At 51.2% G+C, this 14,463-nt stretch overlaps 1 protein-coding gene across 1 annotated transcript; it reads right to left on the bottom strand.

Annotated features, from left to right (window-relative positions):
- Window positions 1-2,331: 2,331 nt before the first annotated feature.
- Window positions 2,332-7,652, bottom strand: LOC149995780 (cryptic protein-like). The gene is made up of 3 exons (XM_090258428.1): window positions 7,528-7,652; window positions 6,811-6,920; window positions 2,332-2,610 (listed from the first exon to the last, which is right to left on the bottom strand). Exons 1-3 carry the CDS (start codon window positions 7,614-7,616, stop codon window positions 2,399-2,401), a joined length of 411 nt encoding a protein of 136 aa, XP_090114554.1. The 5' UTR covers window positions 7,617-7,652; the 3' UTR covers window positions 2,332-2,398.
- Between the last annotated feature and the right edge of the window lie 6,811 nt (window positions 7,653-14,463).

Below are 14,463 nucleotides of genomic sequence, written 5' to 3'. Positions count from 1 at the left end.
CTCTAATATCAATAAGCACATCCCCAGGTGAGAATTTTTTTTAAAGCTGAAACACTGCATGGAAATGTCACCTGTTTGAAGGGCAGCGCGGTCCACGCACAGGCCTCTCTCCTGCCACCCGGAGCCTCCCTGTCGGGCCCCGTTCCCAGGGACTCAAGTCACTGACGTGTTTAGGTCGTTCCACTTCTCTCTCTTGCCCCATGCTTAAAGGGCTGGGCGCCCCAGCCCAGCTCACAGCGGGCCTCCAAGTATATGTGTTAAGTCGTGTGCAAGAGCGCGCGTGGTGTGCGGAGCGCCAAGGTAGCGAGCAGCTCAGTGGATCAGCACGACTTGCCGCTCGGCGGTCCCAGAGAGAACTGTCCTCACCCGGACGCGTGGTGCCCTAACCCAGGCAGCCAAACCCACCCGCTGTGCCGCGTTCCGCAGCCGTCAGCAGGCAGGGCGGCCCCAGGGGTGGCTGAAAAACACCTTTCTGCTCACGGCTTCTCTCCCGTCCGTGTATTAGCTTCACACGCGTGCGTAATAAATCCTGCAATGGCATTTCCACTGAACTCAGCTGTGGACAGTTTTGTTTTGTTTTGTTTTTAAATCCTCACCTGAGGACATTTATTCTGTGTGAGACAGAATCACCAACTGGCTGTTTACGAACGCGTCCAGACTGGGGCTCAGACCCGCAGTCCTTTGGCTCCGGAACGACGCTCCAGCCAACTCGGCCACACCGGCCAGGGCTCAGCTTGGAACATTTAAAATGAAATCCTGTAAGGTTGACACACAATCAATATTCTGATCCATTGATTTATTAATTCAGGTTGTATTTCTATTTCAGAGTCCTTTTCTCTCTCATATTTTATTCTTATCTGTTGGCCTGAATAATCTGTAATATTTCTGTCTTCATTCCCCTCACTTCCAGCTGTGGTGTCTGTCCAGGCAGGGATGTGATGAAGACACGTGACAGACAGATCCAGCTCAGAGCGCCCGGCTTCCAGGCGCGGTGGGACGGGCAGGAGGCCAGCCTTTCAGCCCCGGTGGTTTCCCGCATTCCTCCCAGGTTCCAGTGTCAGGATGTTCTGCTGTATAGGATCTTCCCTTTATTTTTTTAAGACTTTATTTACATACTTACTTTTAAAGAGAGGGGAAGGGAGGGAGAGAAACACTAGTGTGTGGTTGCCTCTCACGTACCCCCAACTGGGGACCCAGCCCACAACCCAGGCACGTGCCCTGCCTGGGAATCAAACTGGCAACCCTTTGGTTCGCAGGCCGGCGCTCAATCCACTGAGCCGCACCAGCCAGGGAAGAATCATCCCCTTTTACGGAGATGTTGGGGATAATCCCAAGAAATACTGTCCCCAAAAAGGGTGCTACAAAGGAGCACCCAGCAGAGGGAGCTGTAGGGAGGGAGGCAGGTTCCTCCAGCCAGGGCTCCCTCCCGCTTCTTGTCTTCCTGCTTCCAGCAAGGACTTTGGGGGCAGCTGCTCCCTGCTGGACAGGCAGTGTTTGAGGACAGCCGTGTGCTGCTGGCCCTGTCCCCCCCCCCCCCCCCCAGGGCCTAGAGACCAGCAGGGAGATTGAGAGGGAACAATGACAGGACATGCTGCAGCCTCTTCAGACAAACCGTGTCCAGGGATTCAGGGTCACCAGCCAAGTGACACCACCAGGAGTTCCCAAGAAGGAACGGAGTCTGCAGCCAGGGGACAGGTGAGGTCACACAAGGGCGGGGGTGTCCCTTCCCTCAAAGCCGCTGTCCCCGAATAAAGGATCGGATTCGCTCTTATTCAGGAAAGTCACGCACAAACGCCGAGGCGAGCCCCCTGACCGCAGGTGCAGGGGGGATGTGCGGTGTGTGGGCGCACCTACAAAACAGGCCTGGGAGGCGCACGTTCATTCTGGGCGGAAAACCTCCACCCTGGAGGGAGGTCACGATTATAATGAGCTGGAAGGGGAACAGCCAGGGCCCCTGGTTCTGCAGATCATCCCTGGCTTGTCCCTGTCACAGAGTCCTGACCACCATCACCTCAGGGGGGCACAGGTGTGGGAGGACATGTCAGCAATTAAGTCCCTTCTGTTAACGTCTTAGCAAGTGATGGGACGTGTTCTAAGTGGGTTTACAGGTTCATCTAAGCAACGTTCTGACCCTAAACGAAGTCAGCTTGTGCTGGCCGCCTGCACACAGAGGCAGTGACAGCGTCTCCGGGGTGTCTGTGCGGGGGGCGAGGGGTGCCGGGCGCCTGCCCAGGCTACTCTGACATCGTCACAGTGCTGTAGGGTGTTCCCTCCTGTGCGGCCGAGTCCTGTGCCCTGAAATAAGGCTCAGGGAAGCGAGAACGGCTCTTCCGTGACAACGTTTATTCACCAAAACATTCACGCGACGCTTCCACTTACAGGAAAGGGAACAAGCGCATTACTTACAACCCAGAACTACAGGGGCCGAGCAGGCACGCGGGCTCCGCAGCTGCGGGGCGCTGGCGGGGGTGTTGCGCCGGGTCCCCGCGGGCCAGCCGGCGGGCGCCCCTTCCCGGCCTGGCAGGAGCAAGCAGGGCAGGAGGCCGAGGAAAAGCAGCAGGCGCTGTGCGCTCCGTCCCACCGCGTGCGAGGTGAGCAGGTCCCTCAGATCTGAAAGGAAGGCCCAGGGGGTGTCAGGCGTGTGCTGCAGACACGCTCTCAGAGGGGGCACGGACATCTGCGGCCGCTCCGATAAAGGCCATTTTCAGCTTCGCCTGCTCCCTGGGCTCTGCATCTGGGCTGGACGGGACAGACCCCAGAGTGCACGGCGGGGGCCCAGGGCACCTGCCACCGCGACCAGAGGGCACAGCCTTGGGGCGCAGCTCAAGGAACATGTGCTTCGCTGCAGCTGGTTGGAAACAACGGGATGTGTGCGGGGCCCGCAGCGGGAAACTGTTGTCATTACAGACGTGACCGAGGGGATCTTTCCCAGTTCCACACCAAGTCACATGGCAACCGGGGGCAAATATATCTGATTGAAAACAGAAGCCAAGCCCTGACTGGTGTGGCTCAGTGGATTAAGTGCCGGCCTGTGAACCAGAAAGTCACGGGTTCAATTCCCAGTCAGGGCTCATGCCTGGGTTGTGAGCTAGGTCCCCAGTTGCGGGTGCGCGAGAGGCAACCACACACTGATGTTTCTCTCCCTCTCTTTCTCCCTCCCTTCCTCTCTCTCTAAAAATAAGTAAACAAAATCTTTTAAGGAAAAATAAAATAGCAGTTAAATAGCTTGCATCTGCCTGGTGCAAGGAAGGGCCAACTTTCCCCCATGGTCGTCCTAACACTATTTTTTGACTAGGGCCAGTTTCTTAAACAGAAGGAAGGTGCCCATCCCCAAAGCAATGGCTACAACCCCACAATGAAATCACACCCCCTGTGGGGCTGTGGCCGTGCCCCACAGGGGTCCCCTCCTCTGCCATGACAAGGTGGTCTCACCCTGAGCTCTAAGGGCCCATGAGGCCGGCCTTCCGTACAGCTGGGCCTCCGACCCAGGGGCGCTGAGTAGAAATAACTGTCCATCTCCCCAGGTCTGGGGCACCAAGGCCCGGCAGGGGTCTTGGCCAAAGTCCCTGGTGGCAAGTGATCACCATGTGCCAAGCCCTACAGGGATGGTCCCAGGCAGGGGTGCCACTCCACCAGAGCCTTTCACAGACAAATGCAGGGCTGGGTTGGGGTCAGCTGGGCTGGCAGCGTGCAGCTGAGGAGGGCCCCACACCACAGAAGCATCCCCCCCCAGGGCCACCACTGAATGGGGAGCTTGCTCAACTTCTTTTATGGGTGGAGTGGGAGACTTAAAAAAGTTTAGCAGTCACCCTGAAGGAGAGTAACACTGTGTTTCAGTGTGAGGTCCAGACCAGGCATTCCCAAAATGCTCCTATTTGCAGCTAACCAAGGATGCCCCTGGGAGCCAAGTGGCTCCCCTGAGAGGCTGGAACAGCACCTGTCATGGGAGGACATCCCAGGAGGGTGTGACAAAGGGTCTGCCCTCTCCCAGCTGGGGCCAGGACCTGCACAGGGAGCCTCCCCACCCCAGCCTGCACACAGGCACAGCCCCAGTGGCCCACAGCCCTCCAGATGTGGTTGCTTGTTGGCTGATCGGTTGATTGGTTTGTGCTAGGAATGTGTGTTTAAAAATTGAGTGTAAGCCCTGGCCAGTGTGGCTCAGTTGGTTGGAGCATCGTCCCGTGAACCAAAAGGTCACAGGTTTGATTCCTGGTCAGGGCACATGCCTGGGAAGTCTCTCACACTGATGTTTCTCTACCTCTCTCTAAAATCGATGGTCATATCCTCAGGTGTGGATAACAATAAAAATATAGAAATAGAAATAAAAATTAAAAATTGAGTTTTAAGAGAGAGGTGACCACAATCTGCCATTTGCATATCCTGTTTATCTTTGAAGGCCTTTGAGTTTGCTACTTCACTGGGACTCTAAATTTTAGAGCATTAAACTGGTTCTTGATGCTAATGAAATACTTAAGACTTCGGGGCTATGTGTAGGAAGAACCACCCTCTCAGTATAATGAGATCTCGGGCTGGCTCAAGGACTCAGCAAAGGCCCTAAAAGCTTATCTTTTTTTGTTTTTGTGACCCTAATTAACTTAATGCTCATCAGGTATTAGTGGGTATTGTTCACAACCTAAGAAAAACACACTTCAGTACATTTACATATACATACTAGATTATGAAGTAATTCTAACCTCACTGTATGGATTTGAATACTTTAGTGGCATTAACAAGGTAACTATTTTGTGCATAATATGTAACAGATACAATGCCTTTTCATCTTAAACACACTGTGGGTAAACATACAGCTCCAGTTTTGCAACTGTGGAGTCGGAAGCACAAACAAGCCCTCTAAACTTTCGTAAAGGTTATAAACATTATAACAAGTATTTGGGGGGATTTTTCATGCTTTTTCTATTATGCCACATTGCCTCTTTAATTTTTTTAATTGACTTTTAAAGAGAGAAAGAGAGGGATAGAGAAGCATCAGTTTGTTATTCCACTTATTGATGCATCATTGGTTGAGTCTTGAATATGCCCTGACTGGGGATTGAGCCAACTGAACTACAAGGCCAGGGCCCACACTGTCTGTTTAAGTTACAATGTTAATGAAGAAAATGGTAGAAGATAAGTTATCTGTCTAAAGCATTTTGGTTTTAGAGCCCCAAAAATGGATTCTCTGAATTGTGATGTACTAATAGGCAAAGGCTTAAGTGGTGTTCATTCTTTGGAGCTGTATTTGGAACTAAGAAGTCAAAGGTCATCCATTCAATATTTATTTAGAATTATTATGATCAAAGCATTATTTTAGGTCATGAAGCACAAAAATTACAAAACAGTTCTCACCAACAAGCAAGATTATTTTGCATAAATTTTACCCTGCAACATCTGTGTGAGGGGGGAGGGCAGGTTATACTCACTTTATGTGAGAAAACTGAGGAACAAATACTGCTCCTCTGAATCAGAATGGAAAGGCATGCCCTTGAAATGGTATCATATGTGAGACTTAAAAAGCTTGTCGTTCGTGGACTGTCAGGGCATTAAACCACAGAGCCCTGGGAGCTCCTTCGGGCTTCAGGTGCCCGGAGGAGCCAGAGGGCCACAGTTCCATAGCACGCTGCTATGTATCTGCGGTCCCCCACCCATAGGGGTCTTTTTGTATCACTATAATTACATTGCTAACACAGTTTTCCATTCTAACTTCCATAAACTCTTCAAAATCATAATACCCCGCTACAGGACTTAGAACGTGGCCAAATTTTCAATATTCTAAATATTATAAAAAATATCTTCTTTATTTTATATTGATAATTATTCTTATTGGGAGAGTACAGAAATGGCACAGAGAATCAGACCCTGACCCCTCCTGCACCGCTGGTGGGAACATAAACTGATACAGCCACGATGGAAAACAATATGGAGGCTCCTCAAGAAAGTAAGAGTAGGACTTCCATGCAAAACAGCAATTGCACTTCTGGGTATTTATCTCAAGAAATCCAAGACTAATTCAAAAAAATCCCTGACCAGTGTGGCTCAGTTGGGTGAGCGTCCGCCCACAAAGCAAAAGGTCAACAATTCAATTCCTGGTCAGGGCACAAGCCTGGGTTGCAGGCCAAGTCCCCAGTGTCTCTCACATTGATATTTCTCTCCCTCTCTTTCTCCCTCCCCTCCCCTCTCTCTAAAAATAAATAAAAATAAAATATATTTTTTAAAAAGAAAGATATATGCATTCCAATGTTCACTGCAGCATTACTTATAAATAGCCAAGATATGTAAGCACCCAAGTGTGCAGCAATGGATGAATGGAATAAGAAAATGTAGTATATATATATGTAATTATTCAGCATGAAAAAAGGGAACTCCTGCCACTTTTAACAACATGGATGGCCTTTGAGGTCATCATGCTAAGTGAAATAAGTCAGACAAAGACAAATGCCATTATGTCACTTATATGTGAAACTGAACTCAGATGCATTAAACAGGTGTGTGGTTGCTAAAGGTGGGGGGGCGGGGATACGGGGTGAAACGGTGGAAGTGCTCAAAAGGTACAAGTTTCCAGTTAAAAAGATAATTCGTGGGGATGTAATGTACAGGAAGCTCAGTACGGTATATAATAATACTGTACTGTAAATTTTAAAATGATAATACACTATGGGACTCACAACAGATGTGACTTTCCTGAGTGATGACTCGGCCCAGTTTGCTCACTTCTGTGTCTCCTGGCACAGGTAGATCTCTAAGGATCGCAGTGTATAAAGGAGCACCTGCATGCATGTGTGCGCTGCGAGCACAGGACGCGGGTCCCCTTACCGCAGCGGCCGGGTGTCTGGCGGGGGAGGCAGTGCAGGGTCCCGAAGACGCACCTGCACAGCCGGCAGCCGCGGAAGGTCCAGGATCCGTGAACGAGGGTGCCGCACTCACTAAGAGGCCAAGACCCCGCGTTAGCCCAGCCAGCTCGCGCGCCCCGGCCCGTAGCCCCGCCCGTCCCGCCCCCTTGCTCCGCGTAATCCCACCTCGTGCAGCCCCCGCCCCGACCGCGCGCCCCCAGCCCCGCCCCGCCCCCTTGCTCCGCAAAGCCCCGCCCCATGCAGCCTCCACCCCGACTGCGCGCCCCAGCCCCGCCCCGCCCCCTTGCTCTACGCAGCCCTGCCCTGTGCAGCCCCCGCCCCGACTGCGCGCCCCCAGCCCCGCCCCCATGCTCCACGCAGCCCCGCCCCGACTGCGCGCCCCAGCCCCGCCCCGCCCCCTTGCTCCACGCAGCCCCGCCCCCATGCTCCAAGCAGCCCTGCCCTGTGCAGTCCCCGCTCCGACTGCGCGCCCCCGGCCCCGCCCCGCCCCCTTGCTCCACGCAGCCCCGCCCCCATGCTCCACGCAGCCCCGCCCCGTCCCCTTGCTCCACGCAGCCCTGCCCTGTGCATCCCCGCCCCGCCGGCGCGCCCCAGCCCCGCCCCTCCCCGTTGCTCCGCGCGGCTCCACCCGGCGCGTGCTCCCAGGCGGGCCCCGCCGTCCGCTCCCCTGCGCGCTCACCTGTGCCTCTGGTCGTGCTCGCAGTAGCGGCCGGTGAAGTGGGCGGAGCACACGCAGAAGCTGCCCAGCACGCAGGTGCCGCCGTTCATGCAGCAGCGCGGCCGCGGGGGCGCACCTAGGAGGGCCGCCCGGGCGTCAGCTGGGCGCGCAGCGCACCGCGCTCTGCGTGAGACCCGCCGGAGGAGGGCAGGGCGAGGTCGCCCCCGGGAGGCAGTACAATTAGCCCCCTGCTGAGTGTGTTTGCGCAGGTAAGCCCCGCTTGTTCGTTACAGGATTAAGAACAAACTACCTGGGGCGAGGGCGGGTCAGGAACACGTCGCCCGACGGGGCGTGAAACCCGCTTTTTTCCTTTCTTTCACATGTTAAATTCAGGCTGTGACTTAGTGACAGTGATGGAAGACAGGCCTCCCGGGCGAGGACCACCCACGGGTGCAGTGACGCCACCCTTCCCCCGCCGGAGGGACCCCCGCGGGGTCTGGAGCCAGAGAGAATCCGCTAGTCTCTTGGGCTGGGATATTTGTTTTAAATACATTTCAATCAGCTCTCTGGACCCGAGAAAAAAATACCCATTTAAGAGCAAACGCAACGATTTGCCAATGAAAGAGCAAAACTTCGGGCAGAAGCACAGCTCCCCAGGAAATACTTTTACTTTATGGCGTATCCTCATTGAAGATGCTGTCTATTGGGTTTTTCGCGTTATCGTTACTGTCTCCCGGGTTTTCCCAGACCCTGGATTCGGAGTCCGGTGGCCGGATGGTTTATGAAGGCGGGGACGGAGGCGGGGGACTCACGCTCCTGCAAAGCGCCGGCGTCGGGGAGCAGGTCCCGCGGCCCCCAGCCCGGCGCGCTCCCGTTCACGTCCCTGAAATCATCCCCAGTCCAGCTGAGCGTTTGCTGCTGCAGCCTCGGAGCTGTCGCGTTGTTGATTTCTTCTCTGCCGCCTTCACGCTCCTCTCTGTGACAGCCTTTTGAAAACATTGGAAATAGGAGGCCGACAATGATTGAGAAACAACCACCCGGTAAAAACTAAAAGGCTGTACATAAAGTGCTTCTTACCGTTTCCCAAAGGAATGCTCTGTAACGCCAAACTGATCATCAACAGAAGCCTAGAACAGTAAAAGAAAACACTGACGCTTAAAATACTTTAAAAAGCATAAGCAGAAATTTACATATGTGTAAAATGTAATACAGTCACATAAATATGAAGGTATATGCACTGTTTAAGGGATAATAAGTATTATGCGATCATTTCATCACTTGTAGGTTTTGATTAATGTCTCTTAGATTTCGAGACCCAGAAAGCATAGTCGCACTGAGAAGGAGCAGTCCTGCCCGCGTTGCAGCTTACTTTGGAGGCTTTTAAACGCCCCTCTCGGCTCTAAGATCTGGATGATTTCTGTCCTTACCTAATAGGGTGTCTCCGGGCCATTTTCTCACTGGAACGGCTCAATACATTAAAGATCAGTTTGCAGGGAAGTTGAGTCTGTCTGTATCTGAAGGTCCTGGAGTAACCTGAGGACACCAGACCCGTGAGAACAGAAGATGCAGGTACTGCCCACCTCTGCCTGGGCCCCGGGAAACAAGGATGAGGTAGGTTGCTGAGTTCTCCTGGCCCGTGGTGACTGTCCCTTGAGGAGACTCAGCTAGGGGCTGGGGGTGGAGACCTGGCGGGTTCTGCCCACTTCAGTTGACAGTGCAGACAGCAGCAAGAGCAGCAGGGGTGGGCACCCCTGATGTAAAACATCCGTAACCAAGGCAACAGCTCTTTCCCTCATTGAAAAACAAAACCCCAACGTGAACAAATAAGTTTTCATAGAAAAAAAATAAAAATAAAAACAGCATGCTTCCTCCAAGGATGATACTGTCTTCGTTACTGATGATTTAAAAATTTTTTAAAAGATTTTACTTATTTTTAGAGAGAGGGGAAGGGAGGGAGAAAGGAAGAGAAACATCAATGTGTGGCTGCCTCTGAGGACCTGGCCCGCAACCCAGGCCTGTGCCCTGACTGGGAATCGAACCAGCGACCCTTTGGTTCGCTGACCAGAGGTCAGTCCACTGAGCCACACCAGCCAGGACTGATTTAAATTTTTAAACCTTTAAGAGTGAGGTTTATTAAAGAGGTTGTTAAGTAAACCAACAGCACATCTGTGAGCCTGGCTGCAGGGAGGCCCAACACCAGTTCTGGGAGCGGCCAGGACCAGGGTGGGACCGGCAGAACCCAGAGGGCAGGATGTGCAGAGCGCGACATCTGGGGCCTTCATGAAACATCATAACTGGAATCATGATCAATACACTTCTAAACTTAAGAGGTTATTGCTTGTTAATTCCGCAATTCAGTTCTACATAGAAGTAAGTACATTTTATGACTTTAAATCACTAGAAACTTCTATACGCCCTAACCGGCTTACACACTAAAATGAAACCTTGTATAAGCTAAAGGAGTGTATTATTCGAGGAAGAAGTGTAAAAGCCCTTTGGTTTACAGGATGATACTAAATTGAGACCTTGCTAATAATATTAAAAAATGTAAAGTAGTATCTAAAATCTAACTTTTCCCCACAGTTATTTTTCATTAAATTTGCCTTGTGGATATTTTCCAGTTCACACCAAAGCTGGGACGATGATCCCATAAACGTGCCTGGGCTCCCCAAGTAAACACCAGCCTTTGCCCAGACCTCAGTTATTCTCCCCGACAGGTTTTTCCTTGGAGTTTTGTTTTCTTAAAGCAAATGTGAGACATCTCTGATATTTTCTGTGTCAAATACGGTTTTGAAAATATGCACTTTATCCATGGAAACTGTAGAAATAGGAGAGGAAATATCTTGCCAGAAAGGAGTGTTAGGCTAGAAATAGCCATGCAATGTCCCACCTCTGGCTGTTTGCTTAAGATCTGAGTCGGCTCTTGGGGGAGGGGTGGCCGATCGAGTTGCTACAACCCCCTTTTCAGCATCGTGTCACTTGCTCCCATTGACTGAAAGGGCTCCTAAGAGAAGTTTGCATTTCACTGCAGAGGAGCCCAGTTTGCTCGGCTAACGAGGCCCAGCTGGCGGCCAAGTGGCGGCAGGCGGACCCCCAGTCCCGGGCGGGGCCTCTTTCCTGTTATCAGTCGCACAGATAAGGCCGGAGCCAGCTCGCCCGGCCGGCCTCCAGCTCCTTCGGAGCTGCCGCGAAGGCGTGTGGGAACCGGGCACCCTGTTCCAGGATGGGAGACCTCTGGGTCTTTGGTGCCTCAAACCACCACTGCGGCGAACGAGGTGCGAACTGATTTTCTGAGAATGCTGGGCAGCATGTGCTGCTCACTGGGGTCTCACTCGCGGCCTTTCGCTCAGAAACCCGGGGCCAGACAGGGCAGCAGCCTCAGGACTTTGCTTTTCTCGCCAGCCCACGTGGCCCTGGGCACTGCCCAGCAGGGACTCTGTGCCTGAAGCCTGCTTGGCCGTGCGCTCCCAGGGATGGACGACTCTAGGCCTTTGCCACTGCCTTTGAGCACGTGCCGCTTGTGCCGGACCACACGGTGAACTGTGGTTTGTGTGAATAAAAGAGTAGATGGACGATTATCATACTTACACGCGCTTTTCAGCGAGGAAAGTGAAAGCTAAGACGCAGCCGGCTTGTGGATGTAGGATGTGAGGGAGGAACACACTTCTCGCACCGCTCCAAGCTCTCCTGGCTGGTCTAAGCACACAGACGTGAAAGGGATTAGCAAGAGAAAAATAGCCACATTTAAGACAGACAAATGTATGGGAAACCCTCACGCCCGGCAGAGGCAGAGGCAGAAAGACAGTCTGAGCTGGGGGTGAGGTCACGCACCTCGGGGGCTTCCAAGGGTCCCTGCAGGATAAGAAGAGCAGATGCTTAGTGAATAGAAGTTTGTTCTGCCTTCTAGGGAGGTCAAAAGAGGTAAGCTATGGCTCATCGTCACATATTTTAGCATATTTTGGGCAAGGCTCCTAATTCAAGTTCTTCCAGGTAGTTCAGGGAAGGAGCAGTTTTTCTTGAACCTGCAGCTGAAGTTGCCTTTAGCTCAGAACCATCTGCTTGCCACAGAGGGACATCTTGGGGTGACTCATTCTGGACCCTCAAAGTTCCCTCCTTGGAAACTTGCCTGGAAATTTCACATTTCAGAAATTAGGTTCATGGATTCTTCTTTTTTATTTATTTTTATTTTTTAAGATTTAATTTATTTTCAGAGCGAGGGGAAGAGAGAGAAAGAGGGAGAGAAACATCAATGTGTGGTTGCCTCTCATGTTTCCCCAACTGGGGACCTGGCCCACGACCCAGGCATGTGCCCTGACTGGGAACCGAACCAGCGACCCATTGGTTCGCAGGCCGGTGCTCAATCCACTGAGCCGCAGCAGCCAGGCCCAAGGTGTACTTAATCCCTGCCTCTTTTTTACCTCTCCTCCCATCTGTCAACCATCAAAGTGTTTTTTGTATTTACGAGTTTATCTTTTTTTATTTTTGTTAGATTTTACATGTGACAGCTTATGGCATTTGTCTTTCTCTGTCTGACTTCTGTCACTCGGCACAAGACCCTCGAGGGCCGTCCGTGTTGTTGCAGATGCACGAGTTCATTCCTGTTCATGGCTGAGTCACATTCCGTTGTAACCACGTGCCCCTTCTCCTCTGCCCACTCGTCTGTGGACGAGCGTTTAGGTCGTTTCCATATCCTGGCCATTGCGAATAGCGCGGCGATGAACATGGGGATGCATATATGTCTTTCCAATTTCATGCTTTGGGGTTCTTTGGATAAATACCCAGAGGTGGAATTGCTGGGCCCTTCTTTGTCTCTTGGTACAGTTTTTGTTTTAAAGTCTGATATAAACATTGCTACCCCAGCTTTTGTTTGCTTGTTTTCATTTTTATGAAATATCTTTTTCCATCCCTCTCCTTTCAGTCTGTGAGTCCTCTGATCTGAAGTGAGTCTCTTGTAGACAGTATATGGAAGGGTCTTGTTTTCTTATCCACTCAGCCATCCTATCTCTTTTGATTAGGACATTTAATTCATTTACATTTATAATTGCTGATAGATATGTAGTTATTGCCATTTTATTATTCATTTTCCTTCCTAAAGAGGATCCTAGAATATTTCTTATAATAATGGTTTCGTGGGTGGTGATAAACTCCTTTAGCTTTTTCTTGTCTGGAAAACTCTTTATCTGCCCTTCCATTCTAAATGATAGCTTTACTGATAGAGTTGTAGGTCCTTGCTTTTCATCACTTTGAATATTTTGTGCCATTTCCTTCTGACCTACGAAGTTTATTTTGAGAAGTCAGCTGACAGTCTTATGGGAGCTCCCTTGTGGGTAACTAACTGCCTTTCTCTTGCTTTTTTAAAGATTCTCTCTTTGTCTTTAACCTTTGCCATGTTAATTATGATGTATCTTGGTGTGGGCCTCTTTGGGTTCATCTTGTTTAAAACTCTCTGCACTTCCAGGACTTGGGTGTCTTTTTCCTTCAGTGGGTGAAGGGCGTTTTCAGTCATTATTTCATCAAATGGGTTCTTGATCCCTTGCTTGCTCGCTCTTTCCTCTGGTGCCCCTGGGATGCAGATGTTACACTTGATGTCCCACAGGTCCCTTAAAATATCCTCCTTTTAAAAAATCCTCACCCAACAATATGTTTTTATTGATTTGATATGTTTTTATTGATTTTAGAGAGAGAAGAAGGGGTAGAGAAAAACACTGATCAGTTGCCTCCCCTATGTGCCCTCACCGGGGATTGAACCTGCAACCTAGGAATGTGCCCTGACTGGGGATCAGACACGCAACCTTTTTGGTGTGTGGGATGATGCTCAGCCAACTGAGCCACCAGCCAGGACTAAACTGTCTTCATTTTTAAAAATTATTTTTCCTCTTTGTTGTTCCAGTTGAGTGTTTCCTGCTACCTTATCTTCTAAATCTCTGATTTGATCCTCTGCTTCTTCTAATCTGCTGTTGATTCCTTCTAGTGTGTTAATCATTTCAGTTAGTGTATTCTGCATTTTTGGACTGGTTCTCTTTATGGTTTCTATGTCCTTTTTCATCATGACAAGGTCCTCACTTAAGTTCCTTGAGCATCCTTATAACCACTGTTTTGAACTCTGTGTCTGGTAGTTTGCTTGCCTGCATTATATTGAGCTCTTTGTTTTTTTTCCCCCCTTGGAGATTTCTCCTGTGTTTCATTTGGGACCTGTTTCTTTGTCTCCTCATTCTGGCTGCCTCCCTGTGTGTGTTTCCGTGTATCAGGTAGAGCTGCTGTGACTTCTAGGCTTGGAAGAGCGGCCTCAGGTACAGCCATTGGCGCAGCCTCCCTGGGCTCCGACCGCAGCTGGGTGCTCCAGGTGCCCCCACACCCCCCTGTGGGCCATGTGCCCCCTCCTGTTATAGTTGAGCCTTGATTGCTGTTGGCACATCAGTGGGAGGAATTGACCCCCAGGTCGATTGGCTGTGAGGACCAGGAGCTGATGCGTAGGGATCAACCCCACAGATGAGAACTTGCTTCTGAAGAGCTCTGCTGCCTGCTGAGTCTGCCCTTAGCATGTGGGTGGGTGGTGCTCCAGCATGGTCTGAAGCTGCCCACCGGATTTGCTGGTTCTGAGGCCTCTTGAAAAACACAGGCCAAGGTCAGCCACCGCCTGTGCCCTGCCCAGGGCCACCTGGTATGAGCTACAAAGTGACCTGCAGATGGTTGCTCATAGTGCTGAACTTGGAGGTGTCTGGAAGACACTGAGCTGCAAACTGAGGCTCACTGCTGTCAGTGCTGGGCTTGGAGACGCTCAGTAGGCAGTACGGGCACGCCCAGGCCACGTGCTGCTTGTTCAAGGTCTGTGATCCTTTGGGAGATTTTACAAAAGTCCCCAGTTGAGCCAAGACAGGCAGTTAGTATGGAAAACCCACTGGTAGCATCTTGGGTGGGCCAGCAGAGGGGGTGGGGTAGGGTCTCAGGGAATCACCA

Source organism: Furipterus horrens, unplaced genomic scaffold (genome assembly GCF_987537825.1).
Source record: "Furipterus horrens unplaced genomic scaffold, mFurHor1.1.pri manual_scaffold_12, whole genome shotgun sequence".
Classification (NCBI taxonomy): domain Eukaryota; kingdom Metazoa; phylum Chordata; class Mammalia; order Chiroptera; family Furipteridae; genus Furipterus; species Furipterus horrens.
Note: the sequence above shows the minus strand (reverse complement) of the source record. Positions and strands in the feature narration are given on the sequence as shown.